At 43.6% G+C, this 27,820-nt stretch overlaps 2 protein-coding genes across 7 annotated transcripts; one reads left to right on the top strand and one right to left on the bottom strand.

Annotated features, from left to right (window-relative positions):
- Nucleotides 1-19,028, top strand: LOC106611707 (synaptotagmin-like protein 4). Of its 5 annotated transcripts, none has more exons than XM_014212200.2 (17): nucleotides 1-138; nucleotides 11,370-11,546; nucleotides 11,834-12,049; nucleotides 12,397-12,506; nucleotides 12,813-12,930; nucleotides 13,054-13,200; nucleotides 13,303-13,405; nucleotides 13,583-13,673; nucleotides 13,826-13,914; nucleotides 14,051-14,143; nucleotides 14,560-14,738; nucleotides 15,810-15,912; nucleotides 16,287-16,448; nucleotides 16,622-16,724; nucleotides 16,834-16,960; nucleotides 17,173-17,375; nucleotides 17,975-19,028. In XM_014212200.2, exons 2-17 carry the CDS (start codon nucleotides 11,428-11,430, stop codon nucleotides 18,121-18,123), a joined length of 2,112 nt encoding a protein of 703 aa, XP_014067675.1. In that variant the 5' UTR covers nucleotides 1-138; nucleotides 11,370-11,427; the 3' UTR covers nucleotides 18,124-19,028. The 5 variants fall into 5 exon arrangements, with proteins under 5 accessions (XP_014067675.1, XP_014067672.1, XP_014067673.1 ...); XM_014212197.2 differs by having other exon boundaries at nucleotides 13,583-13,688; XM_014212198.2 differs by having other exon boundaries at nucleotides 33-138; nucleotides 11,367-11,546; nucleotides 13,583-13,688.
- LOC106611708 (sushi-repeat containing protein X-linked 2) lies at nucleotides 18,327-27,748 on the bottom strand. 2 transcript variants are annotated; one of them, XM_014212203.2, is made up of 10 exons: nucleotides 26,443-27,748; nucleotides 22,959-23,045; nucleotides 22,561-22,752; nucleotides 22,253-22,429; nucleotides 21,204-21,327; nucleotides 20,985-21,106; nucleotides 20,360-20,539; nucleotides 20,088-20,221; nucleotides 19,598-19,719; nucleotides 18,327-19,489 (listed from the first exon to the last, which is right to left on the bottom strand). In XM_014212203.2, exons 1-10 carry the CDS (start codon nucleotides 26,510-26,512, stop codon nucleotides 19,309-19,311), a joined length of 1,389 nt encoding a protein of 462 aa, XP_014067678.2. In that variant the 5' UTR covers nucleotides 26,513-27,748; the 3' UTR covers nucleotides 18,327-19,308. The 2 variants fall into 2 exon arrangements, with proteins under 2 accessions (XP_014067678.2, XP_014067679.2); XM_014212204.2 differs by having other exon boundaries at nucleotides 19,598-19,716.
- Nucleotides 27,749-27,820: the final 72 nt, after the last annotated feature.

The raw sequence follows: 27,820 nt of genomic DNA, 5'->3' as shown, positions 1-27,820 counted from the left end.
ACAACCGTTCCATATCTTCCGGGATTTTAGGTTTCTAACCACCAACGCTGAAAGTCAAGTTTCAGAATACAGGAAGGAGAGACGGGGAGGTAGACTGGGAAGGAGTCAAGACGACACATTGCTGCAAAGGGTAGAGAGGTACGTTGAGTTTGTCGTGATTCATTCTGATCTATAACATGCATTCAAACTGTTATATTTAATTACAGTTTAAATGAAAGTTATTTTACGCACAACAGTTAATTGCTGAAGACGTCTTCCTGATACGGGAAACCTCTCTTTGGAATTCTTTACTATACTCCATTCATCAACATTGCGCAGAAACTATATGCCACTTGTTTTGCCCGCTATCAGTCTGCTCTAAAACGCGCCTATAATCTCTTTTTTTTTTTACGTCCTCCCTTCCTGGATTGTGGAAATAAAGTGGTGAATTGATTCGGATCACAGTCGGAGTAAAGTTTGCGTTTTTTTTCAAGGTAATTAAACAATCTGGACTGTTGCTAAAATACCTTTTATCTAACATGAACTATATGTGCGTTCACTCATTCAGATGCATTTCTTATGTCGGGTTGTCTTCAGATCATGTGTGATGATAAACAACTCTCCTTTTTTCAAAACTGGATGTGTTGCCAACACTAAACATTAAATCCATTAAATTGTTTAAGCTACATTTTGTTTTGTTGTACCCTATAGCCCTACTTTATTTTTTAGATATTACAAGCCGAGCCAAATAACCATTTGCCCAATAAGGTGACGACAAATTTTGTTATACATTCCATATTGAGTAACTGTCCAGGAAATTGCACATACTATACTATTCTCATGGATTGTTCAATTGGAATTCATTTTTTTATATATAGCCTATAAACACAAAATTCCCCGAAAAAGCACTTTTAGTGGAGATTTTCCTACAACCACATAATTCCAACTAACGTTGCTATTCATACAATTTCCTTGACATAAACAGCCTTCTGAACTGAGCTGCCCTACAGGTATTGTACACTACTCAAGCGTGAGTCGATTAGCCTCAAGCGTTCAAACAATGACGAAGTTTCCTCCCCAACGAGTGACATAGCATAGCACAACAACCCTGTGCTAGTGACCTTTTGAATGCTAATGATTGAAATCAAGAAGTGTGTTTTTCCTGTTTCTTCAACTCATTCTCAACATTATTCAACGTCTTCTGAGGCGCTGGACTCAACTGGAGCTTGAAGCTCATGACTGGAACATGGCCGATGACAGGCTTGATGTCAGGATTAAACAAATGGTATAACCAGTGCTTTCCACCCGCCGTTCTGTGTCCTTAGAGGGTGGGACCCTGCGATAATGCTGAGCTCGTGTTGTTTTTTCCTTTCCTGTTCCCATTCCTCCAAGCAACCTTTCACCCGGACAGAGAGGTTCCCTATGGGGTTTAAAAACACAAGGATCCTATTAGTCCTACTTTATCATTCCCAATACTGTATATGTGTGTGCCAGTGTCTGTCAAAATAAGATTAGCTGGAGACTATTTTCCCACGTTCTTTGCTATTTTACCATAGGATGACATGATGAAATAAAAAGGCTATCTTTATGTAAAACATGTTGATTTATGTTTGTGTCAGACTCTAAAAGCACAAGATCTACTTTGAGAAATATGCCGGCCTGTTTTCTTTCCCTGCAAAAGATTTTCTACATTATGTAATTTTTATTTATTTAACCTGTATTTAACTAGGCAAGTCAGTTAAGAACAAATTCTTATTTACAATGACAGCCTACCCCGGCACTGCTGAGCCAATTGTGCGCCGCCCTATGGGACTCCCAATCACGGCCAGATAAGATTCAGCCTGGATTTGAACCAGGGACTGTAGTGACGCCTCTTGCACTGAGTGAGATGCAGTGCCTTAGACCGCTGCGCCACTCAGGCATAGTACAAAGTTATAGGCTTAGTTTGTTGTAGGTAGGTGTTATAGTTTGGTGTTTAATCCAGTGGGATTGACACAGTACTGTACGTCCTGGTGTGAAATGCTAGGGAGATTTATATCGTCCACTAGTCCACCTCTACCCTGTTCTGTCTGCAGCACGGTCATCTCAGGGTGTTGGCTCTAAGCTAGATCACTGTGCTGTCTGTCTGCTTGTCAGCTCCATCTCCCTTATTACCCAGCCAACTCCAGCAAGGCAGAGTCAGAGGCTTTTGACGGGCTGGCACTGTGGCAGCAGCAGCCTCTCTGCATGGAGGCTCGCTAGAGGAGGGGAAAGGTCACACCATCCATTAACACACTCCTTTGTCTGTCTGTCTGTCTATCACTTTATCCTATTGCCTGGTATGGCAACTGCTCGGCATCTGACCGTAAGGCGCTACAGAGGGTAGTGAGTACGGCCCAGTACATCACTGGGGCCAAGCTTCCTGCCATCCAGGACCTATATACTAAGCGATGTCAGAAGAAGGCCTCAAAAATTGTCAGAGACTCCAGTCACTCAAGTCATAGACTGTTTTTTCTGATACCGCACAGCAACCGGTACTGGAGCGCCAAGTCTAGGACCAAAAGGCTCCTTAACAGCTTCTACCCCCAAAACATGACTGCTGAACAATTAATCAAACAGTCCCAGGATTATTTGTTTTGTACGCTGCTGCTGTTTATCTATGCATAGTCACATCACTCCTACCTCCATGTACAAATTACCTCGACTAACCTGTACCCCGCACGTTGACTCGGTACCGGTACCCCCTTTATATAGCCTCTTTATTGTTACTTTTTAAAATAATTTGTCACTTTAGTTTATTTGGTACATATTTTCTTAACTCTTGAACTGCACTGTTGGTTAAGGGCTTGTAAGTACGCATTTCACGGTTAGGTCTGCACTTGTTGTATTCTGCGCATGTGATAAAGTTTGATTTGAGATACACTATATAGCGGTAACTCACCTAACTGTTCTAGCTTCGCCCTCGCGGGTGCTAGCAAGCATGTCAGGTAGGGCTACGTATCAGCAACCATTGTCAGCCAATCTAGTGGGGGCTGGAAGCTATGGTGAGCTTTGATTGGTTACTCGTGCAGCAACGTCGGAAAAGGTTTGCGTAAAGTTCAGGTTCCCCAACTTTAGTCCCGCCCTATTCAGCTCCCTGGCCCATACTTGCTTCGCCCAACAGTCCCTGCCCACTCCGCTTCTCACCACTTTCCTTCCATTGAAAATCATTTGTGAAGCCGTTGTTTCACCGTGCGATGGTGTCTAGTGTCACGTCCCGTCAGGCGTGAGCTTCATGTCGAAATCTGGAAAATAATAATTTTATGCTCGAGTAGCGCATGCCTCTCGTGGAGCCAGCGCGCTCATGCTCTGCAAAAGTTGCGTGTCTGATGTAGCAGGCCAGTAAAACATAATATCCTGCCTGTTTAAGTTCTGCGTGTAAACTATTTTCCCATTTTTTTCAGGCAACCAAAATATACGGTTGACTTGGCCAATGAGAAAGTGCCTTTCTGACTTTAAAGTCCATTTTTGTGAAGGGTATCAAATAGTGATTAATCATTTGCAAAAAAAACGGTTTTATATGGTCTACGAGAGTTTTTCTAATTGGGTCACAGAGTTTTAACTCCTGGAAAAATGTATTGCCTTGTAGGGAGGATGAACTGCTGCTCTTTAATTACTTGTTACTTTTATTTATTCTTCTTATCCGTATGTTTTTAAACTGCCTTGTTGGTTAGGGGCTCTAAGTAAGCATTTCACTCTAAGGTCTACACTTGTTGTATTCGGCATTTGTGACTAATAAAATTTGATTTGAAAACCCTGTCAAACTGCAGCAACCTTGTATTTGTTCATATGTATTCTATTTTAAAACTAGACTAACAGGGGAGACAAAGAGACAGCTGTGATTGGACAATATAACTAACAGGGCAGTGCTTGCTATATGCAGGGTTGCATCATGTAGGCCCAGCGATGGGAATGGGCGGTGCCCAATTAAAAAAAAATTATAACCCTGTGTAAGCCTATAATTAAAAAGTTACACAGGCTAGACTGTGTTAATGCACATGTCATCACTATTTGTTCATTTGATTAATTCCAGTCACAAATTTTCGGATTAAAAAGGTCTAGGTAGCTTAGCCGACAGAAGTTTTGAATATTCAAATGTTCTCTTAACAGAAATAAATTGGCGTAGGCTATACCGCTTCGTTTCGCTGGCCAGATGGGACCGGGCACATAGGCCTCCAGCTGATCAGACTGATTCAGCATGTCAGATCGCTTATGTTTAGGTGTAGGCTCTTACTGTAGAGAGTGTTTGCTTGTGTCTGTCGGAAGTGAGTTATTTTCCCGTTTGCTAAACGGAAGGAAAGTGTTCTGCTTTCTGTAGACATGCGCCAAGCCCGACCTTTGATTACTTTGAATCTGATTAGTCAAGACACACACGCATATCCAAGATGCTGTAGCAGTCAGACGTCTTTTGTCTTCGTCTTGTCGTGTCCCGTGTATATATATTCATGTATCTTTTTTCTTCGCATATATTTATTTTTATTAACCCCAACTTCAACATACTCTCCTGCAACCTGCCTCACCCAATGTGCTCTGAACCTATTCACCTGGATCATCGCAGCTAGCTAGATGCTATCCGATTGGCTTCTCCTGGCTAATGTCCCTGTCCCAAAGCAAGCACCAATTAGCCTGGAGCTAGCCTGTGCTAGGCCCATCTCCCGGCTAGCTGAAGAGGACCATCAGCCACTCATTGGGCTACAATACCTATTTTGCCAATTGGCCTGGACCCCTTTTATTGCCGATCCGGAGCCCCGCCGATCCATCACGACTGGACTACCGACACAATCTGCCCGAGGGTTTTTTCAACTGGCTCCTTCGTCACGACGTCCCCTGAATGCCCATCTGCTAGCCTGCTAGCCGTGGCCCGCTAGCTGACTAGAGAATACCGGACTTTTAGCTTAAGTGGTCCATCAGTCAATTTCTTGGGCTACTATACCTATTTTGCCGATTGGCCTGGACTCTTTTGCTACACGGACCCCTGCTGATCCATCACGACTGGTCTGCCAACATAACCGTATGAGGGGGCTACAACAACAGACCTCTTCCGTTGCGACGTCCCTCTAAGGCCCTTATGCTAGCCCTGGACCGCTAGCTGTCTGAATTGCCGTGTCTCCAGCCTGTCCAGCTACTCATTGGACCCTATGAACACTCGGCTATGCATGCCTCTCCCTAAAGCCAATATGCCTTGTCCATTACTGTTTTGTTAGAGATTGTCTTATTTCACTGTAGAGCCTCCAGCCCTGCTCAATATGCCTCAGCTAACCCTCTTGTCCCACCTCCCACACATGCGGTGACCTCACCTGGTTTAATTGATGTCTCTAGAGAAAATACCTCTCTCATCGTCCCTCAATGCCTAGGTCTACCGCAACTGTATTCACATCCTACCATACCTTTGTCTGTACATTATGCATTGAAGCTATTCTACCACACCCAGAAACCTTTTACTCTCTTTCCCAAACGTACTAGACGACCAGTTCTTATAGCCCTTAGCCGTACCCTTATCCTACTCCTCCGGTGATGTAGAGGTTCATCCAGGCCCTGCAGTGCCTAGCTCCATTCCCATTCCCCAGGCCCTCTCATTTGTTGACTTCTGTAACCGTAAAAGCCTTGGTTTCATGCATGTTAACATTAGAAGCCTCCTCCCTAAGCCAACCCGGATGTCCTAGCTGTGTCTGAATCCAGGCTTAGGAAGGCCACCAAAAACCCTGAAATGTTCATCCCTAACTATAACATTTTCCTACAAGATAGAACTGCCAAAGGGGGCGGAGTTAGACTGCAGAGTTCTGTCTTACTATCCAGGTCTGGGCCCAAACAATTTGAGCTTCTACTTTTAAAAATCCACCTTTCCAGAAACAAGTCTCACACTGTTGCTGCTTGCTATAGACCACCTTCTGCCCCCAGCTGTGCCCTGGACACCATATGTGAATTGATTGCCCCCCATCTATCTTTAGAGCTCATGCTGCTAGGTGACCTAAACTGGGACAAGTTTAACACCCCGGCCATCCTACAATCTAAGCTTGATGCCCTCAATCTCACATAAATTATCAATGACCCTACCAGGAACAACCCCAAATCCGTAAACACAGGCACCCTCATAGATATCATCCTAACCAACCTGCCCTCCAAATACACCTCTGCTGTCTTCAACCAGGATCTCAGCGATCACTGCTTCATTGCTTGCATCTGTAATGGGTCTGTAGTCAAACGACCACCCCCCCATCACTGTCAGATGCTCCCTAAAATACTTCAGCGAGCAGGCCTTTCTAATCGACCTGGCCCGGGTATCCTGGAAGGATATTGACCTCATTCCATCAGTAGAAGATGCCTTGTTATTCTTTAAAAGTGCTTTCCTCACAATCTTAAATAAGCATGCCCCTTTCAAAAAAATGTTGAACCAGGAACAGATATAGCCCATGGTTCACTCCAGACCTGACTGCCCTTGACCAGCACAAAAACCTCCTGTGGCGTACGGCATTAGCATCAAATAGCCCCCGCGATATGCAACTTTTCAGGGAAGTTAGGAACCAATATACACAGACAGTTAGGAAAGCAAAGGCTAGCTTTTTCAAACAGAAATTTGCATCCTGCAGCACAAACTCGAAAAGGTTCTGGGACACTTAAGTCCATGGAGAATAAGAGCACCTCCTCCCAGCTGCCCACTGCACTGAGGCTAGGAAACACTGTCACCACCAATAAATCCATGATAATTGAGAATTTCAATAAGCATTTTTCTACGGCTGGCCATGCTTTCCACCTGGCCACCCCTACCCTGGACAACAGCCCTGCACCCCCCACAGCAACTTGCCCAAGCCTCCCCCATTTCTCCTTTGCCCAAATCCAGATAGCTGATGTTCTGAAAGAGCTGCAAAATCTGGACCCCTACAAATTAGCAGGGCTAGACAATCTGGACCCTCTCTTCCTAAAATTATCTGCCAAAATTGTTGCAACCCCTATTACTAGCCTGTTCAACCTCTTTCGTATCGTCTGAGATCTCCAAAGATTGGAAAGCTGCAGCGGTCATCCCCCTCTTCAAAGGGGAAGACACCCTAGACCCAAACTGCTACAGTCCTATATCTATCCTACCCTGCCTTTCTAATATCTTTCAAAGCCAAGTTAACAAACAGATCACCGACCATTTTGAATCCCACCGTACCTTCTCCGCTATGCAGTCTGGTGTCCGAGCTGGTCATGGGTGCACCTCAGCCACACTCAAGGTTCTAAACGATATCATAACTGCCATCGATAAGAGACAATACTGTGCAGCTGTATTCGACCTGGCCAAGGCTTTCGACTCTGTCAATCACCACATTCTTATCGGCAGACTCAGTAGCCTTGGTTTCTCAAACGATTGCGTCGCCTGGTTCACCAACTACTTCTATGATAGAGTTCAGTGTGTCAAATCGGAGGGCCTGTTGTCCGAACCTCTGGCAGTCTCTATGGGGGTGCCACAGGATTCAATTCTCGGGCCGACTCTCTTCTCTGTGTATGCATCAATGTTGTTGCTCTTGCTGCTGGTGATTCTCTTATCCACCTCTACGCAGACGACACCATTCTGTATACTTCTGGCCCTTCTTTGGACACTGTGTTAACTAAACTCCAGACAAGCTTCAATGCCATACAACGCTCCTTCCGGGGCCTCGAACTGCTCTTAAATGCTAGTAAAACTAAATGCATGCTCTTCAACCGATCGCTGCTCGAACCTGCCTGCCCCTGCCTGCCCGTCCAGCATCACTACTCTGGGCAGTTCTGACTTAGAACATGTGGACAACTGCAAATACCTAGGTGTCTGGTTAGACTGTAAACTCTCCTGTCAGACTCACATTAAGCATCTCCAATCCAAAATGAAATCTAGAATCGGCTTCCTATTTCTCAATAAAGCATCCTTCACTCATGCTGCCAAACATACCCTCGTAAAACTGACTATCCTACCGATCCTTGCCTTCGGCGATGTCATTTACAAAATAGCCTCCCAACACTCTACTCAGCATATTGGATGCAGTCTATCGCAGTGCCATCCGCTTTGTCACCAAAGCCCCATATACTACCCACCACTACGACCTGTATGCTCTCGTTGGCTGGCCCTCGTTTCATATTCATCGCCAAACCCACTGGCTCCAGGTCATCTATAAGTCTTTGCTAGGTAAAGCCACACCTTATCTCAGCTCACTGGTCACCATAGCAGCACCCACTCGTAGCATGCGCTCCAGCAGGTATATTTCACGGGTCACCCCCAAAGCCAACATCTCCTTTGGCCGCCTTTCCTTACAGTTTTCTGCTGGAAGGAATTGCAAAAGTCACTGAAGCTGGAGACTCATATCTCCCTCACTAACTTTAAGCACCAGCTGTCAGAGCAGCTCACAGATCACTGCACCTGTACATAACCCATCTTTAAATAGCCCATCCAACTACCTCATCCCCATACTCTTATTATTATTATTTTTTTTTGCTCCTTTGCACCCCAGTATCTGTACTTGCACATTCATCTTCTGCACATCTATCACTCCAGTGCTTAATTGCTAAATTGTAATTATTTTGCCACCATGGCCTATTTATTGCCTACCTCCCTTATCTTACCTCATTTGCACACACTATGTATGTATGTATGTATGTATGTATGTATGTATGTATGTATGTATGTATGTATGTATGTATGTATGTATGTATGTATGTATGTATGTATGTATGTATGTATGTATGTATGTATGTATGTATGTATGTATGTATGTATGTATGTATGTTGACTATGTGTAACTCTGTGTTGTTGTTAGATCAAAGCAGTGTGACCATCATGGCCAGGTCGCAGTTGTAAATGAGAACTTGTTCTCAACTAGACTACCTTGTTAAATTAAGGTAAAATAAAAAACACACAGACAAACTGCAGCACTCTGATAAGAAGCACATAGTCCCTGTTTTCAACGCTTTTGCGTACATTTTTTTATTACACCAAATCAAAAGTGCTGTGGTAAATGCCTGCTCGCCACCCGTTTGCCGGCGTTCCTGCCTGTACTGTTTACTGCTCTCTACCTGTCTCCGTCCTCTCCCCTCACAGCAAGCCCTCCGCTCATGGGTTCGCTACCTGTCTCCGTCCTCTCCCCTCACAGCAAGCCCTCCGCTCATGGGTTTGCTACCTGTCTCCGTCCTCTCCCCTCACAGCAAGCCCTCCGCTCATGGGTTCGCTACCTGTCTCCGTCCTCTCCCCTCATAGCAAGCCCTCCACTGTTTGAACACACTCTCTCTCCTGCAGGGGTCCACTGTCATGCTGTGTTCTGTCTGAGTAGCCTGCACCTTTAGGTGAGGTCGTGGCTTATGTACTGAAAGTGGCGCCTCCATCAAATGGACTTTAGCTGGGGATAAAGAAGCCTGTGTCAGTTTTACTCCATCTTCAGTGCTGCTGATGTTTGGGATTAGATGGGATTTAGACTGGTTTTCGCTGTGATCAAATCACATTTTATTGCTCACATACACGTGATTAGCAGATGTTATTGCGGGTGTAGCGAAATGCTTGTGCTTCTAGCTCCGAAAGTGCAGTAATATCTAACAAATTACACAACATATACACACAAATCTAAGTAGGAATGAATTAAGACTATATACAGTTGAAGTCGGAAGTTTACATACACTTAGGTTGGAGTCATTAAAACTAAGTTTTCAAACACTCCACAAATGTCTTGTTAACAAACTATAGTTTTGGCAAGTCAGTTAGGACATCTACTTTGTCCATGACACAAGTAATTTTTCCAACAATTGTTTACAGACAGATTATTTCACTTATAATTCACTGTATCACAATTCCAGTGGGTCAGATGTTTACATACACTAAATTGACTGTGCCTTTAAACAGCTTGGAAAATTCCAGAAAATGATGTCATGGCTTTAGATGCTTCTGGTAGGCTAATTGACATCATTTGAGTCAATTGGAGGTGTACCTGTGGATGCATTTCAAGGCCTATCTTCAAACTCAGTGCCTCTTTGCTTGACATCATGGGAAAATCAAAAGAAATCAGCCAAGACCTCAGGAAAAAAAATGGTAGACCTCCACAAGTCTGGTTCATCCTTGGGAGCAGTTTCCAAACGCCTGAAGGTACCAGGTTAATCTGTACAAACAATAGTACGCAAGTATAAACACCATGGGACGACGCAGCAATCATACCGCTTAGGAAGGAGACGCGTTCTGTCTCCTAGAGATGAACATAAAATGAGTCCTATATCGACATAACCTGATAGGCCGCTCAGCAAGGAAGAAGCCACTGCTCCAAACCCGCCATAAAAAAGCCAGACTACGGTTTGCAACTGCACATGGAGACCAAGATCGTACTTTTTGGAGATATGTGAATATGTTGAAGCAACATCTCAAGACCTCAGTCAGGAAGCTAAAGCATGGTCGCAAATGGGTCTTCCAAACGGACAATGACCCCAAGCATACTTCCAAAGTTGTCGCAAAATGGCTTAAGGACAACAAAGTCAAGGTATTGGAGTGGCCATCACAAAGCCCTGACCTCATCCTATAGAAAATTTGTGGGCAGAACTGAAAAAGCTTGTGCGAGCAAGGGGGCCTACAAACCTGACTCAGTTATACCAGCTCTGTCAGGAGGAATGGGCCAAAATTCACCCAACTTATTGTGGGAAGCTTGTGAAAGGCTACCCAAAACGTTTGACCCAAGTTAAACAATTTTAAAGGCAATGTTGCCAAATACGATTTCAGTGTATGTAAACTTCTGACCCACTGGGTATGTGATGAAAGAAATACAAGCTGAAATAAATAATTCTCTCTACTATTATTCTGACATTTTACATTCTTAAAATAAAGTGGTGATCCTAACTGACCTAAGACAGGGAATTGTTATGAGGATTAAATGTCAGGAATTGTGGAAAAACTGAGTTTACATACACCTTAGCCAAATACATTTAAACTTCTGACTTCAACTGTACATATGGACGAGCGATGTCAGAGCGGAACGGACTAAGGTAGAATAGTATAGAAATTAACAGTATATACATATGAGAAGTAATGCAAGCTATGTAAGCATTATTAAGTGAATGAGATACTGTAGAATAGTATAGAAAACAGTATATACACATGAGATGAGTAATACCAGATATGTAAACACAGGGAAGGAAGACGTTGGTTAGACCCTCGCCTGTTGGTCTTGGTGTCAGTAAACATTGTTAAGTGAGTAAGATACTGTAGAATAATATAGAATTCTACGGTATCTAGTATGACATCATGAGAGTGATTTTTAAATGGTAGCTACAGTGCTTGGTAAAGCAGGAGAAAAGCATTTTCAGGCATAAAGGACAACTTATAGAGAGATAAAATCACATGTTCCCATTTCATGCCTTCTGAACTCAGCCCTGGTCTGCTCTTTGGCTAGCAGGAGTCTGTCTGGTCTAGGCTGACTATCCCTGAGGAGGTTAGTCTGGGACGGAGGTGCCATGCCACAGGCTGCAGACATGATCAACATGGCCTTCCTGACCGACTCGGAGCGGGAGCTGATCCTGGAGGTGTTGCGGCGGGACGAGGAGCTGAGGCAGACCGAGGAGCAGCGTGTCCGGTGAGAACTCTCCTCCCCAGCTGCATCTCAATAGTCCTAAAGTGGCTTCCTCCTCACCTTGTCTCATTTCCTTTTTTCTGCACAGATCTGAAAAAACAGGACAGGTGAAAGCAATACAGTGGATGCTGGTGGGAATTTATCTTTCACCTCATCGGCTTAGTATTTCACATCAGTGCAGATGAAGGAGGAAGTCACTTTTAGACTTTCAACATCCAGTTAGGCAAAGATTTCAACACCGACACCAACAGGCAAGGGTCTAACCAACGTTTTCCTTCCCTGTGTTTCAGCAAGCTAAAGACAGAGCTGCTGGACATAAAGAGGAAGGGGGCCAAGCGCAGCAGTGGGAGGTACAGTGAGCGCAGCTGCGGTCGCTGCCAGGAACCACTGGGTCGACTGTCTGCCAGCTCCAGCCAATGTAGGGCATGTAAACACCAAGTGTGCCGCAACTGCCGCGCAGTGCGCCCCAATGGATCCTGGCTGTGCAGTGTGTGTGCCAAAGAGGCGTAAGAGTCCCATTTCTCTGTACTGTATGTTACCCCACCCTGTCCTTTAGCATGACCAGGATCCCTTTGTTTGGAGGAAATCTATATGCAAAGCGTGATATCATATGTTTTAAAGCATCTCGCTGTAGAATGCTGCTCGAGGAGAGAACAAGGATTTAAGCGGGTTTACATGATGTGGATCCGCTATGCATATCTGTTGCATTCTAAACTGGTGTCGAATTTTGTCTATTTTGACAACAGTGCAGAGTTTTTGCAATGTCAGCATGTTACTCTTCGGGTTTGGTCCATATATTTGATCCATGATGTGTTAACGTGGTGGTAACAATGTGTGGTGTGACTTTCTCCAGTGATCTAAAGAAGTGCACTGGAGACTGGTTTTATGACCAGCGAGTCAACCGCTTCTCCACCACCCCTGGACACGACATAGTGAGAGCTTCCCTCAAAAAGAGGTCCCCATGTGAGTCCAGGAAACTGATGTGGGCATTGCTCTGTTCAGTTGGAAACTTAAAAACTCTCACTTCTGGTACAGAATGAAATGTCAATGTTGTGACAGCATAGGAATTATCCTAATTCCTCTACTCAGTTTCAATATTGATACGTGGGAAGCTCCATTACTGCATAGCTTTTGTTCATGTACTTTTTGAATTGCACTTCCTACAAATGCAATCAAAAGTAATTTATTCCCTGTCTGAATGAATGAATGAAGCCACTGACAGCATGTTACCAGTTGTCTGTCATGCTAAAGCTCTGTGTTCTGTTTTAGTGAGGAAGAGGGAGACCATGGGAGAGCAACTGTTGAAGAGTACAGAGTTGAAACCCGGCCAGCCGACCATCCCTGTTCCCCGACCCAGACTGATGGACCTAGCGGCCTCCAACAAGTAGTGAGTCCTCTTTATATCTGGGGGGACAACACAGGCGTCACCATCATTAGAGTGTGACACAGTTACTGTCATATGTGGATGGAGTTTGAACTCAGTAGAACTTTGACACTGTTATTTTCACAGCCCGCCAGACAAAGTTTCAGAAGAACCAGTGGCAGTTGAGAAGAAGCCACAGCACCAGCGCAGTGACACTAAATCTGCAGAGAAAGCCAGCCTGAACACTGTCAGGACAGAGACGGAGCCCTCTCTTGGGACTCCTTTCTTACCAACGTAAGTCTACATCCCAAAAAATAGGCCTATGGCATTAGCGCTACATGCTAACGAGACTTCTATTGGGATGCATCCTCATTATGAATGGTGTTTATGATCCAGGAAGAAGAAGAGCACAGGTCGGTCCAGTCCAGCAGGTTCCAGTGTGTCCAGTATTCCAGTCAAAGTAGAAAGCACAGGTAGCCACAGCTCCAACTTAGACACGGTGAGTTTACACATCTATCAGGTGTTGGGATTAGTTACATTTCAGCACAGTCAAATTGGGAAGTAAAAAGTCCACTTGGTAAAAAATGGAATTGACCCTAACCCTGTCATCCTCATGTCTCCAGCCAATACATATTATACTGTCACACCTGACTGTAACCCCTGTCTCTTTCCATAGTCCTCCATAGTGAATCGTCGTAGTGTAAGTCCCTGCACAGGGTCTGTCTTATTGGAAGACGACGGGCTTTTCAAGAAGAGCGTCAGACAAGGTCAGAAACCCTCTGGTGAGACTCTTGTGTGTCGGTCGTCTCAGTAGTTCTGATTCCCAAGCTATAATTAAATAATGTTCTTTTTAAGGGCTTCAGGCCTGCTTGAGTAAATGAAGACATGCTCATTTAATGTCTTCATGGGTTTCAATCAGAATTCACATCTGTGCTGGACCTGCGTAAGGAAGTATCGGAGGGCTCTATGGGTGACAGAAGCAAGTCTGTGCCTGGTCTCAATGTGCCGGTGAGCAGAAGCCCACTTCCTCATAATACACTGAGGCATAATGGTTCACTATACTATAAAATACTTCTTAGTATTGATGAGAAATGCAGTTGCGTTGTCTTTTACATGAGTTCAAATGTGCTTGTTGACATTGCAGGATGACGAGGAGGATGATGAGGACATTGATAACTTGGTGAGCATCCATAGAAAGACAGTGGGCTCAAGTACCTCAAATCTTCGCGGCTCCAAGGTAAATGCATGTGATTCTCACTTATCTTATTTTCATATGTTCTAGTTAGTGTGTGTGATGCCAGTTTTAGTCCCTGAAGATATTTTTAGAAACAGAATTGATAAGGCAACCACACAACTTTTTTGAGACAATTCAGGATATCCTTGTCGTGTGTTGAGCTGCTGCCTAATTAAGTTACCATGGCAACAAAGGCTCAAGCTCAAAAATGCCTCAGGGCAGGAAAATTTGACTGTGACCTGACTTTAATTGTCACAGTTTCGGCCTCGTTTGTGTGCCTTTCCAGGAACAAGTTTGTTTCTTGATTGGATATGCTACGTTTACCTTTCTCATCCAGGTTGTAGAATTGTATCCAATATCAATGCAGTTGAACTACCTACTAACAGCTACTTGGTGAATTGTGTGTGTGTCCACCGCAGAGTACACTGGGGAGTCTGATGAGTATTTACAGTGAGGCAGGAGATTATGACTGCGTGGAGGTGAGCGGGGACATCGTGTTCTCTCTCAGCTACGATGACACCACCCATAGCCTGGCCGTCCTCGTCAAGGAGTGCCGCTCGCTGGCCCACGGGGACGCCACACGCCAGCGTTCCAACCCGTGAGTGTCCTCTCGGGACTAGGGTCTAATAGTTGTCTCAGTAGGAAATGATGGGTGCATCTCAATAGTGTTAAGATGCTTCTTCCTTTTGTTTCCTCTCCTTCATATCCCCCCCATCTGAAAACACAGGATGGATAAAAGTAATGGTTGACGCCTATCTGGAATTGTATTTCAACTAAGCTGTTTTACACTATTCGGATGCATTATATCATTGCCAACAGTGAGAGTACACCCCCACTCCTTAAAGTGATGACAGTAGATGAGCAGCGCTGTAGAAAATGATTCCCAGTAATCCTGTTGTTTACTCTAAACACACACTTCAGTGTTATTACTGTATGACATAACGTAGATCATCTTAGATAAGACCCTGTCCTGTTTACAACATTTTCGATGTACCCAGAGGTCATTATCAGAGTTCCAAAGGGAAGATTTTACATTTAATTCAACAGAATAAAAATTATAAATGTTATTCTGGAAATGTAAGCAGACATTTTTTGTAGTCAAAATAGTTTATCAGTATTGAAGGTAGGGCTATGATGATACCAGTCCTAATTGTAGGACTATTAATATTAATTTGAACTCTTTTTAAAGGGGCAGTGTACTTAAAAACCTGGCTTTACAGTTGTTTTGATGATACACTGTGAGGGTGAAAATAACACAGACATTTTGAAAATTATGATAGTGCCTTTTTGTGTAAGAGCTATTTGAAAATGCCTGGAATTTCAGCCTTTTCAGGTAGTATGAAACTTTTGGCCCCTATCATGACATCACAATGTGATTGATTATAATACACTAATGACTGTTCATCTGGCTAAGGGGGTGGGCTCTAGACATCATATCAGCCAATCAGGGCTTGGCATGTAAATGCATTCAAATTTGAGTGAGAATTTCAAGGGCCAAAGGAGGCTCAGGGAAATGAATGATGAAACATATATTTTGGAGTTATTTTCATTAAATAAACACACACAGTGATTTGACATATAGTGATGATTTAAAAAATACAATTACCAAGATTGCATGGGGGCTTTAACGTGTTGAAAAATATAATTCTCCTGTTGTTTTGTCCTGCAGGTATGTCAAGTGCTATCTTCTCCCTGACAAGTCTCGCACGGGTAAAAAGAAAACCAGCATCAAACGAAACACAGTGGACCCCACCTACAATGAGACCCTAAAGGTGATGGACTCTCTGGAACTGCAGTAGAATTAGATGGACACTGATGAACCTGGGCTGTGGACAAATCCCTTATTACTTGTCTGGCTCAATGGCTGGTCATTAAGTCGATAATGCCTCCACCTTCACTAGGCAGTAAGATTGATGTTGACATTCAAGATAAAGAGTTTATTGCTTTCAGTAAACGGCAAACAAATATTGATTTTGTTTCTGCCCTTTTTTAATTCACTGAGTATACAGAACAGGGAACTCGGATGTGAAGGCCAGAGAGGGTGGAAGGAGAAACTCTAAAGATGTTGTTTCACGGATCAGTGAGGGAAGGGTTTGATGTTGACATTGTCCTGCCACTCCCTCACACTTTTTCCCTTCTCCTCCAGTTCTCCATCAGTCGCTCCCAGGTGCTCACTCGTTCCCTCCAGCTCTCTGTCTGGCACCATGACCGCTTGGGCCGTAATGCCTTCCTGGGAGAGGTAGAGGTACCTCTGGACTGCAGGGACCTTGACAGCCAACACGAGGAGTGTGTGGCGCTCATGGGAAAAGTAAGCCTGAGTAGTCGCCATCATCACTAGGGCTCACAGTTGTTCCTGATCAGGTTTCATGGTTGGAACAAACTCCAGGCCCTGCACAATCATTTAAATGTATTTCTAATCTACAGTATACATTACTAACCTGTAGTCTAGTGGTTTTACCTCGACTGTTCTTCTCTTCATAGGCATCACCACTGCAGTCCTCTGCCTTCTCTCAGTACAAAGGAGAACTGGTGATTTCCCTGAAGTATGTCTCGACTAAGAAACCACCCACCGAGAAGACTAAAGGTAGGACTGCCAGTGTCGACAGAACAGAGGAACAGAAAAGCTCAGTCGGCACTGTCTGTGTTTCAAATCCTTACCAGTGGCTGTCTGACACCATTATCCCCCCCCCTAGGCAAGACTCTTTCTCTAGGCAACAAGTCAAAGACGGAGGAGGGAGGGGAATTGCACGTCTTGATCAAAGAGGCCAAGAACCTGACGGCAATGAAAGCAGGGGACACGTCGGATTCCTTTGTGAAAGGGTTAGCTTTTGGCATATCACTTTAAATCCTCACATTCACTCGGAGATGATGAATTTCTTCTGTTTCATCATTCTCACTCAGGAGATGGTGCAACTCCCACTCATTTTAATAAAAATACATACTTTATTGATTACTAGAATTAAAAACATTGTTCAGCCACCTAGCCTTCATCAAAATGTAATAGTTTTCACACATTATGCTTTTAACCCTAGATACTTGTTGCCATCGAAGTCCAAGTCCACTAAGAGGAAGACTCCGGTGGTGAAGAAGACTCTGAACCCTCACTACGACCACACATTTGTGTACAAAGACCTGACCCTGGACCAGCTGAGTAAGATGTGTCTGGAGCTGACTGTGTGGGACCGGGAGGCCATCTCCAGTAATGACTTCCTGGGTGGGGTTCGACTCGGCACAGGTAATGACACAACACCTTGTTGATTTATGGAGGGGAAGTGTTATGGTAGGGAAGTAACCATCGGCAGTATTGCTCTTCCGTTTTTAAATATTTGATTCAATATTTATCATTCTGTTGCAGGTCACCTATTTTGCCGATGTTAAAGTTGGTAGTAAAGAAAAGCTACCTCAGAGGTCAAACATCTAATAGGGAACGGGGGATACCTAGTCAGTTGTACAACTGAATGCATTCAACTGAAATGTGTTTCTGCATTTACCCAACCCCTCTGAATCAGAGAGGTGCAGGGGGCTGCCTTAATTGACATCCACGTTATCGGCGCCCGGGGAACAGTGGGTTAACTGCCTTGCTCAGGGGCAGAACGACAGATTTTTACCTTGTCAGCTCAGGGATTTGATTCAGCAGGTTACTGGCCCAATGCTCCTGCCTGCCAGGCTACCTCCTCTGGTGTTACCCCCTCTGGTGATAGGCAGTCGGCCCATCATTAAAATCGCTTCAAAAGCAGTGAAATCCCAAATCTCACACTATGCTCAGGGCTCCTGATTGTGTGGACAGGTCAGACCTACTTTAGTTCACTGCATTTCTGTTGCCCTACTTTTCAGCCACACTGAAGGTTGGCAAGGAGGAAGTGGAGGCGGACTCAACAGGGGAGGAGGTGTCTCTGTGGCAGAAGATGATGCAATACCCTGACTCGTGGGCAGAGGGCTCTCTTCCATTACGCTCCTCTATGGGCAAGAACAAGAGCAAGTGAGGACTCCACCTCATAACCTGAGAGAAGAGCAATTGACAAAGGGCAATCCCTCAACTTTTTATCACCATTATTATCTGTAACCAAAAGACTATCACAGCTGTGTCTAACTGCAAGCACCAAAAAAAAAAGTGCTTTTGAAAGCATATATAGTAAATTCATCTGAGGTCTTCAGGTATTTGCTAGCAGAAATATGAAATGATACGTTTGAATGCAAGGTTGTGTGTTTAATCATGCAAATGCTTTTTAAAATCATAAACCGCACTAACCAAAGAGTTGCTCAAATTCAACAACTCATGTTTAATTGACATTTGTTTCACATATTTCTTCAAGCTAAATTCCATCCATGATCAGAAAACCATTTAATTATTAACTATGGTGCTTCATGGGGGTTGCCAGGTTTTCAGTTTCAGGCTGAATCTCTGTTGCACTCGAAGGCACTGAAAAATGGTGTCCATTTTTGGTCCATATCATATTTTGTGTGGTGCTTCATGGCAATCAAATGAAAACTACTGTACCTGTGATAGGGATGTCAAGCATGTGGTACATTGAAATATGTATGTAAATATGATCAGTTGCACTAAAAGTGACCCATTTTTATTTCTCAACCTCTATCCTCTTATTTATAGTCTTGAAAGTAAATGTCATTATCTTTCATACTGTAACTTGAGTCAAGTTTGCTTCTACTATGGCTCACAGGCACCTAAAATGGGGAGGACAGGATCGTGGTAATGACTGGAGCGAAATAAGTGGAATGGTATCAAATACATCAAACGCATGGTTTGATGCCATTCCACTCTCTCCGTTCTAGCCGTTATTATGAGCCATCCTCCCCTCAGCAGCCTCCACTGCTATGACTGTATCAAATATTTTATTCATTCACCTAATAAATATGTGAAATGCCTAAACCTGTAATCATCCACGTTTGTTACAGTGCAGTATGGGTAGTGAAGTAAAAAAGATACGTACATACGTTTCTATACTTTTAGACCTGTAAAAACAGGCTACCTCTAAATCTATCAGATCATTATCTATCAGCCAGTGGAAACATTTCACTACCAGAGCTGTTACCTGCTTGTTTCTCTTTCTATTCTGGGCTACCCCGGTGTCCATGATTGTATCTCTACATAGCAAAGCTTTTTCCTCTGCGCTATCTACATAAGTGTCTGACCTCCCCAAACCACTGTCTTAGTCACAGTAGTCTCTGTGCAACTCCAGCCGACGTCGTTCTTCTTCATCCAACAGGTTATCGTCAATGTATGAGAAGAGCTCATCGGATGTGGTGGGAGTGATGAATCTCTCGTGGTCCAAACCATCCTTGTCCAACAGCACCATGTTGAAGTAGGATCTGGAGATCCGGAAAGCCTGCCTGTACAACACACAGCACCAGATAACCATTTAGTGTCAAGTCAGTGATGGTGTATTTGATTGCCTGAAGATGGAGTGCAGCCAAGATGATTATGCGAGATCCCCTTACCTCAGACCCTCGATGACCTCAGTGTCCAGGTGGCGTCCCTTGATGCGGCCCACTTCTCGAGGGGGGGAACCTAGCAGCTCAATCACCGTCACTTGTCGTAGGTCCAGACCACAATCTGCCTTCTAGGCATGAAAACACCCCAAGCATGGTCACAATCATAAAAACAAGCTGCTTATATTTCATTTGTATTAAATCCCGTAGTAGCTAGCAGTGGCGCTCTCTTGTGGAAGCCTTACCTTCCACATAGTCCTTCGTTCCTAAGGAAAAGTAAGTTGAGTGCAAAATTTCCCTCACTAGCAGATAATGCCCTAACCATCCAGCTGTCTTTCTGGGCGTGTATGACATTGCAAACGACTTTAAAGGTGAGTCGAGACTAACAGATCTATAGATCACCCTGCCTCCTAAAGAACTACTCAATATAGATCAGTCGGTCCATTTACCAATGACACATTACGGTTCTGGCGCTGTTGAATACAGTCTCTTGACTCACCTGCACCATAAGGTTCTGGAGCTTGTAGTCTCCATGGGCTACGTTAGGTGCTGACACAATCAGAAGCCTCCTCTTGTCATAGAACTGGTCCAGGAGGGCAGATGCTGTGTTCACATCTGTTTTAAACTCCATTGCTACATGCGTGCGCACACAATAAAAAAAACAGTGTATTGTTGGTGTAATCACTTTACATGTATGGGTTAAATTGCGAACACAACAAACCAGATGGTCTTTCAGAAGGTAATTCTCTGTCATTGGCTCTCAATACTAACTGACACACTCGGCGGGGGCCTCAGTCCAGCTGCGGTCGAACTGGCAGACTCGGCTGGAGGTCCCCCGCCTCTCATGGCCCCCGTCACAGTGGTACTCGCACACCGCCCCGTAGTTGTTCCCATCAGAGTCACAGGTGAGGTAACCATGGAGAGGGGTCTTGAGGACTGGACACCTCCTGACTGGGGGGAGAGAGAGCAGAGCCTGTATTCACAAAGTAATTGCTGATCTATGTTCAGTTATGTCGTTTAGATCGTAATAAGTAAAATCATATGGACAGGGGGGGACCTGATCCTGGATCAGCACTCCTACTCTGAGATGCTATGTGAATAAGGGCCCAAAGCAACCATCTTTGAACAGTACACACTAACAGTACTGAAATATGATGACTCTTGGATGTCTATAAAGGGTTTATAGAAGTTCTCCATAAGGGAAATATGATTGATTGTCTATGAATGGAATTAGATTTATACTCAGTAAAAAATAATTTAGTATTTAGTTGCATGATGAAATGTATCAATTGAACGTTGAATGTCTGTTTGTGTAATGTGTTTGTCCTGTAAGTACGGGTTTTGCTCTAGTCCAAATGTCAGGTCATTGCGTCTGACATTGACAGTGATGTCTTACCCTCAACCCGAACAATGAACTTGCAGGCAGCCCTGTTCCCGGCTTGGTCGTGTGCTGTGTACCGGATAATGTTTATCCCCTCTTTAAAGTTGGTATCTGGCCGCTGGCCTATCAGCATTACACTGCAAACAGACACAAAAAAACACACGTTTCACCTCCAGATAAAGCAAAGGGGAAGAAGAGGAGAGGGGAAAAGGCAGTAAAAAAGGACTGACATACTCTAATGTTTTATCAGCAGTATCCGTGGCAACCGGCGGGTCCCAGGACACTCTGGCGGTTAGTTTCCCAGGCTCTGCGACCTTCACCCGGGACATGGGACACTTTATTTTTGGAGGATCATGATCTGAAACAACATCAGTTTGGTAAACCAGTGAAGAACAATAATATATACTTTTTTTTGTTAAATGTTAACATCTGTTGGTCTTGGTCAACTGAATCAATTCCTCTTGAGGGAAGGGAACTTTGAAGATTAGAAATATGTTTTGGTCTTGAGTCAAAGACGAAAGAAGGAAATGAAACGTGGAAAGAGAGGCACTAGATGAGTATCTATCTGTGTTGTGTTTGTGTTGTGGGAGACATGCCCATGGGAAGCTGCCCTGGCCTATGAAAGAAACAAACAAACATATGCTTGCAATCATTAAGGACTGGGGAGTTTTTGAGGATAAAAAATAAATGGAATAGAGCTAAGCAAAGGCAAAATCCAAGAGGAAAACCTGGCTCAGTCTGCTTTCCACCAGACACTGGGAGATGAATCCACCTTTCAGCAGGACAATAACCTAAAACACCAAGGCCAAATCTACATAAGAGTTGCTTACCAAGAAGAGAGTGAATGCTGCTGAGTTACAGTTTTGACTTTAATATGCTTGAAAATATATGGAAAGACTTGAAAATGGTTGTCTAGCAATGATCAACAACCAATTTGACAGAGCTTGAAGAATTTTGAAAATAATATTGTACAATCCAGGTGTGCAAAGCTCTTAGAGACTTACCCAGAAAGACTCACAGCTGTAATCGCTGCCAAAGCTGATTCCTAACATGTATTGACTCGGGTGTGAATGCTTATGTAAATGAGATATTTCTGTATTTTATCTTTCAATACATTTTCAAACATTTCTAAAGATGTGTTTTCACTTTGTCATTATGGGGTACTGTGTGTATATTGGTGAGAGAAAAAATAGATATAATCTATTTTGAATTCAGGCTGCAACACAACAAAATACGGAATAAGTCAAGGTGAATACTTTCTGGAGGCACTGTGTAGGCTGTACCTTCACAGATGGGCTCTGCCCCACTCCAGGACCCCCTATCCAGACAGGTGCGAGAGTGGTCCCCCTCGATCCGGTACCCCGGCTCACAGATGTAATCACACCTGGAGTCCACCATGTATCCCTGGGTGCAGTGGTACGTGCCGTGCCAGATCAGGTGCAGCGTGTTGCAACGAACCTCTGTGGAGTCAACACACCATAGTCAAAAATAGATACAAATTACTCCTATGGAGGTTTTTCTAAAGAAAACTTAGGTCCTTTTTCATTAACAATAGATGACATGTATCTGTCTGTATTCAGCCTGTACTCACGGCGGCAGTGACTGGTCCCAGACCAACGGCGATTGGGCATACACTGCACAGAGGTTCTGCCCAGCAGCTTGTAGCCACGGTCACAGGTCATCTCACAGCGGGTGCCCAGGGTGCTGCGGTAGTTCCCTCCACGGGGGGAGTGGCAGGTCACATCCCCATTTGCCAGGCTCAAAAAGTGACACCATCTTGGATCTGCATCGAAACAACACTGTTTAATCACACACTGGAACACAGCGCCAAGACCAGTGTGCTACAGACCCAATTGACATCAAGAGATACTGATTTCAAAACAGTGATGTGGGGTACGTAGATTTCCAATTCAGTGTAAGTGTCCACTTACATTATGACAAGCTTATTCCAAATGTTAATGTTGTGACTGTGTGGTTCTCCTTACTTACTCCTGTAGTCCAGTCGGGGAGTATAGTACTCCTCCTCTGGAACAACCTCATTGTAGCTGCTGTGCAGTGTGGTTCCAGAGCCTGAAACTAATGACAGACTTATTAGCTCTGATCAGTCATAGCAACAAGGCATAAAACAAAATAAAACCATTTGTTAGCCACTAATGTAGTTATGGACTATACTTATGGCTATACTCGGCCTTTTCTCAGGATGGTAAGTTGGTGGTTGAAGATATCCCTCTAGTGGTGTGGGGGCTGTGCTTTGGCAAAGTGGGTGGGGTTATATCCTGCCTGTTTGGCCCTGTCCGGGGGTATCATCGGATGTGGCCACAGTGTCTCCTGACCCGTCCTGTCTCAGCCTCCAGTATTTATGCTGCAGTAGTTTATGTGTCGGGGGACTAGGGTCAGTCTGTTATATCTGGAGTATTTCTCCTGTCTTATCCGGTGTCCTGTGTGAATTTAAGTATGCTCTCTCTAATTCTCTCTTCCTCTCTCTCGGAGGACCTGAGCCCTAGGACCATGCCCCAGGACTACCTGGCATGATGACTCCTTGCTGTCCCCAGTCCACCTGGCCGTGCTGCTGCTCCAGTTTCAACTGTTCTGCCTGCGGCTATGGAACCCTGACCTGTTCGCCGGATGTGCTACCTGTCCCAGACCTGCTGTTTTCAACTCTCTAGAGACACCAGGAGCGGTAGAGATACTCTCAATGATCGGCTATGAAAAGCCAACTGGCATTTACTCCTGAGGTGCTGACCTGTTGCACCCTTGACAACTACTGTGATTATTATTATTTGACCATGCTGGTCATTTATGAACATTTGAACATCTTGGCCATGTTCTGTTATAATCTCCACCCGGCACAGCCAGAAGAGGACTGGCCACCCCTCATAGCCTGGTTCCTCTCTAGGTTTCTTCCTAGGTTTTGGCCTTTCAAGGGAGTTCTTCCCAGCCACCGTGCTTCTACACCTGCATTGCTTGCTGTTTGGGTTTTTAGGCTGGGTTTCTGTACAGCACTTTGAGATATCAGCTGATGTAAGAAGGGCTATATAAATACATTTGATTTGATTTGATGGACAATATGTATTGTTCTTTCCCACTCATAAACCTACTTTTGTATTTATTTGCTTATTTGTGATGAATATCAAATGATTTTGATGTAGAACATGAAGAGTGGAACATAGGTCCCGGAGAGAAAGTATTTTGGCATGCTAATGGTTTTTCCACAAAGTCTCAGTTCCGCACAACCTGGTTTCTGGTCCGTTCCTGAACCAGCTTCCTATTTAACACCTGGATTTCCAATAAGGGAAATAAAAATAATAAAAAAAACTCTCCAGGGGTTTGGATCCAAAACTGAAGTCCAGTCAAACCAGTATGTCTCTGACAAAAGACTGACTTTCTAGTTGGCTGACGTTTCATTTATCGCAGCGTAAAAGTGTTTAGCATCACATGGAAGTAAAAGGTAATAGTAAAGAGTGTAGGGAAATGACTTAACTGGGCACACATTTCTGAATGTGCACTGAAATCATGACACGTGAAGCAGATGAAGCTGGCAAGCAGAAGTCCCCTACTCCATTTTGAATGTAATTACTAGTTAGTACTGGGTCTAAAGCTGTTAACATCTCTTTTTGCCTACTTAGCACTACACTGTATCTTTAAACCAAGGAGCTGAATCTAACTTTCCATACAGTAGGTCTCCCTTAACACCCTCATTCTTTCCCCTCACTTGTGGTCTAGCCTATTTCACGAACATAATCCCTTGAAGGATATTTATAAGGGACTCTACCGTTAAGAAAGAGGGCTGCCAGATTTTAGTTTTTTTTGAGCTGAGTATTATCCCTGAGTATTTGTAACAACAAATTGGTTCAGATATTAGAATAGCTTGCCCAGCCTACAGGGGTAGTTAATGTGTAATTACTTTTAATTTAGACCAATAAATTCAATTCATGGTGACACAACTCAAAAAAGTTTCTAATGTTAGTAATTTGGGCACTTGCAATAAACTGCTAAACTTCCACTGGAAGAAGTTACAATGATGTTACAACACTTTTCATCAAATGCCTTGTTTCTAGTCTGACTCTGAATAACATATAAACATGCCAGTAGATTTCTATCACCCGAGTATCCCTCATGTTAGCAAATCCAAGTGAGGATAATCTTTAAATTTACTGTCTATAAACAGACTCTTCGGTATTCAAGATAGTTTACATTTCAGCAGCAGTTGTACAATAAAATATAAACATCAACTTTATAGTTAAACATGTTCCAACCATTCTACAATCAACAATCATTATGCAGTGATGGAAATCCTTTGCAACATGTCTCATCATGGTAGACATTAGTAGTCAAACACCTCTTCATCCTAACAGCCTATTTTCCATTATAGCACTAATGCAGGCGGCTGCTGTGGCCGCCTGATGACGGTGAGGTTGTAAAAAGGCAGACTCTGACAGAACGTGCATCACAGTGAGGCCCGCCTGGCACACGTCCAACAGCTCCCAGTGAGACGGTTACTTTACCAGGAAGACATGCAATGACCACTGCAGGGAGAACATCCTGCAGGGAGAACATCCAGCTAGGAGAAATGAGTCATATTGGAGGGGGTGGATTTCACAAGCCCACTATTCACTGCAGTCCAACTGTACTTCAATGGATATATTCTCATGCTGAGGATTAGAAAGACCATTCCCAATTAGCAACCGTTGTATTTCAGTTGGAGAAATGGTAAATGACGAGAACGTGTGATAATAGCAATGGTGAGACATAGCCAGAATCAATCCATTAGCCGACTAGATTTTCGCTTTGTTATCAACTGGCAGTAGGTATGAGTTTGGGTGGATCTGAGGTGACTCAAATCACTGTCTTAAATTAGGGCCTTGACACAGCTGGTCCATGCACACTCAGTCATTTGTCTGTGATTGGAGTTGTAATTACAGGGGTCTGAAAGAGGGTGACATACCCAACATCAGATAACAAACACAGGTAACTACAGTGAGGACTTCTATTCACCTCCAAAATGTATTTATTCATGACAAAATGCATAGATGGCATATTTGGGCTTCTTTGCTCTCTCCTTTTTAACTGAAAAAGAATGTTACAAGAGTGGATGAGTTTATTTTCAGGAAATACCCCATGCTCTCTTTGTATTCTGTCAGTTCCCTCTAAAGATTCCACTACAGCTGCTTTCTCTTTACTGCCCTATAACTGTGGTAATGGAGGTATGTCCTCACTCCCCATTGCATGGACTGTATCATGGACCATAGATGAGACTGACAAGGCAAGCATTTGTCTCTCCTGGCATTAATGATTTTATAGTAGCTTACAAAAGTATAGTTTGAGAGTGTCCAAATCATAACTGATTATGCAACATCAGGTATAGAATAACATGTGCATACATGTTGTACATCAAAGCTAATGCAAAGTTTAAACCGTGAGTAAAGAAACATATTAATAGCCTAAGTCAAAGTGCAGTATATCTAAATCTTACCTTCATTGTGTCCCAGCAGCTCTCTAATAAAGGTCAGCGTGAAGAGGAAAAGGATGTTGAATCGTGACATGCCAACACGGTCTTGAAGCGCAAATATTCAGATTAAAGGTGGTTCGACTGGGCATCTACTGTTGCCAAGGTGGAGACCATTGACCAACATACAGCGCAGAAAATTTGAAGGCAACAATGAAAGCGTCAATTCATTGTTTTTTTACTGACAAAATCATTAGCGTTGTTTTTGTTATATCTCTATAAACCAAGAATAATCCCACCAACGCTCCAGACAAACCAGCCTTGCGCCAATTTTTACTGACAAAGTCCTCCTCGTTTATCACATTTACTGTTCGAGAGGTTACCGCTAGGAGGCGTTGTTGGACTACTTATAAGGGGTACCATAAAGGGCTATGATGCAGCCCTAACCCACCAGTGGTTAATAAATAATTATATTAATGTTTGCACTAAAATCGATAGGAATTCGCAATGGATTTCCTGTATTCTGAGTAAACCAAGGAGAGATGTTCAAATCCACCTACTGAAATAAATCATATTTCAACATTTAATCAAAATGCATAATCCTTTTTGCAGCTGTAGGATATTGAAACTGTCAATCATGTTGCTGACCGCACACTAGACCAAACAACAAACGACGTAAAAAAATCATAATAGCGTGTTCTGCCGACTGGTTGGCTAACTGCACACGCAAGAGGGACAAATAAATGATACATTAAATCGCCAATCAGCGATTGAAACAGCGTTCAACCAGTTCGCAGCAAGTCGGACGTGTTAGTTCCGGACATGATATTTCCGGCAAAAGTCACAATAACAACATTTCTATTAAAAACCCACAGGCTGCTGATGCCGATAGCCTACTAGTGTCTGCCTTGGTTTTATGAGATAAAACCCTGCGTTTTCACCCCGATGACTGTACGAATTTTTTGTGTGTTTAAAGGGGAAATGTGCAGTTGCTTCATCCATTTTTGGACTTCTGAATTAATGATATTTGCCCATTTGATTCTTGAATAATATAACGTATAAATGACCCATGAGCTTAGTTCAACTGTTGCACCCAATCAGAACCCAAAATATAAGCTTGTTTCACTCCAATGTTTTTAAACAAATTAATGTCAACAAAAACTATACCACCTCAAAACTATAATTTTGATATCATGGATGGTAAGTCCTGGCATCCATAGTTATATCTATGAATTTGAGAGTGGTTGCATTTCTCCAGCCCCATCCCTCAGCGTTTTACCGAAACGGGTGAGGAAAAACGCTTTGTTATTGCTGCACGTGTATAGCGTCATTACTCTTGTATCTTGTAGCATTTGTATTTGTCATGTGTATACTGTCTCATCCGATTAGCCACAACGGACGTTTC

The sequence above is a fragment of the Salmo salar genome, chromosome ssa09 (genome assembly GCF_905237065.1).
Source record: "Salmo salar chromosome ssa09, Ssal_v3.1, whole genome shotgun sequence".
NCBI lineage: Eukaryota > Metazoa > Chordata > Actinopteri > Salmoniformes > Salmonidae > Salmo > Salmo salar.
The sequence above is the reverse complement of the archived record's forward strand: the minus strand, read 5'-3'. Positions and strand labels throughout refer to the sequence as shown.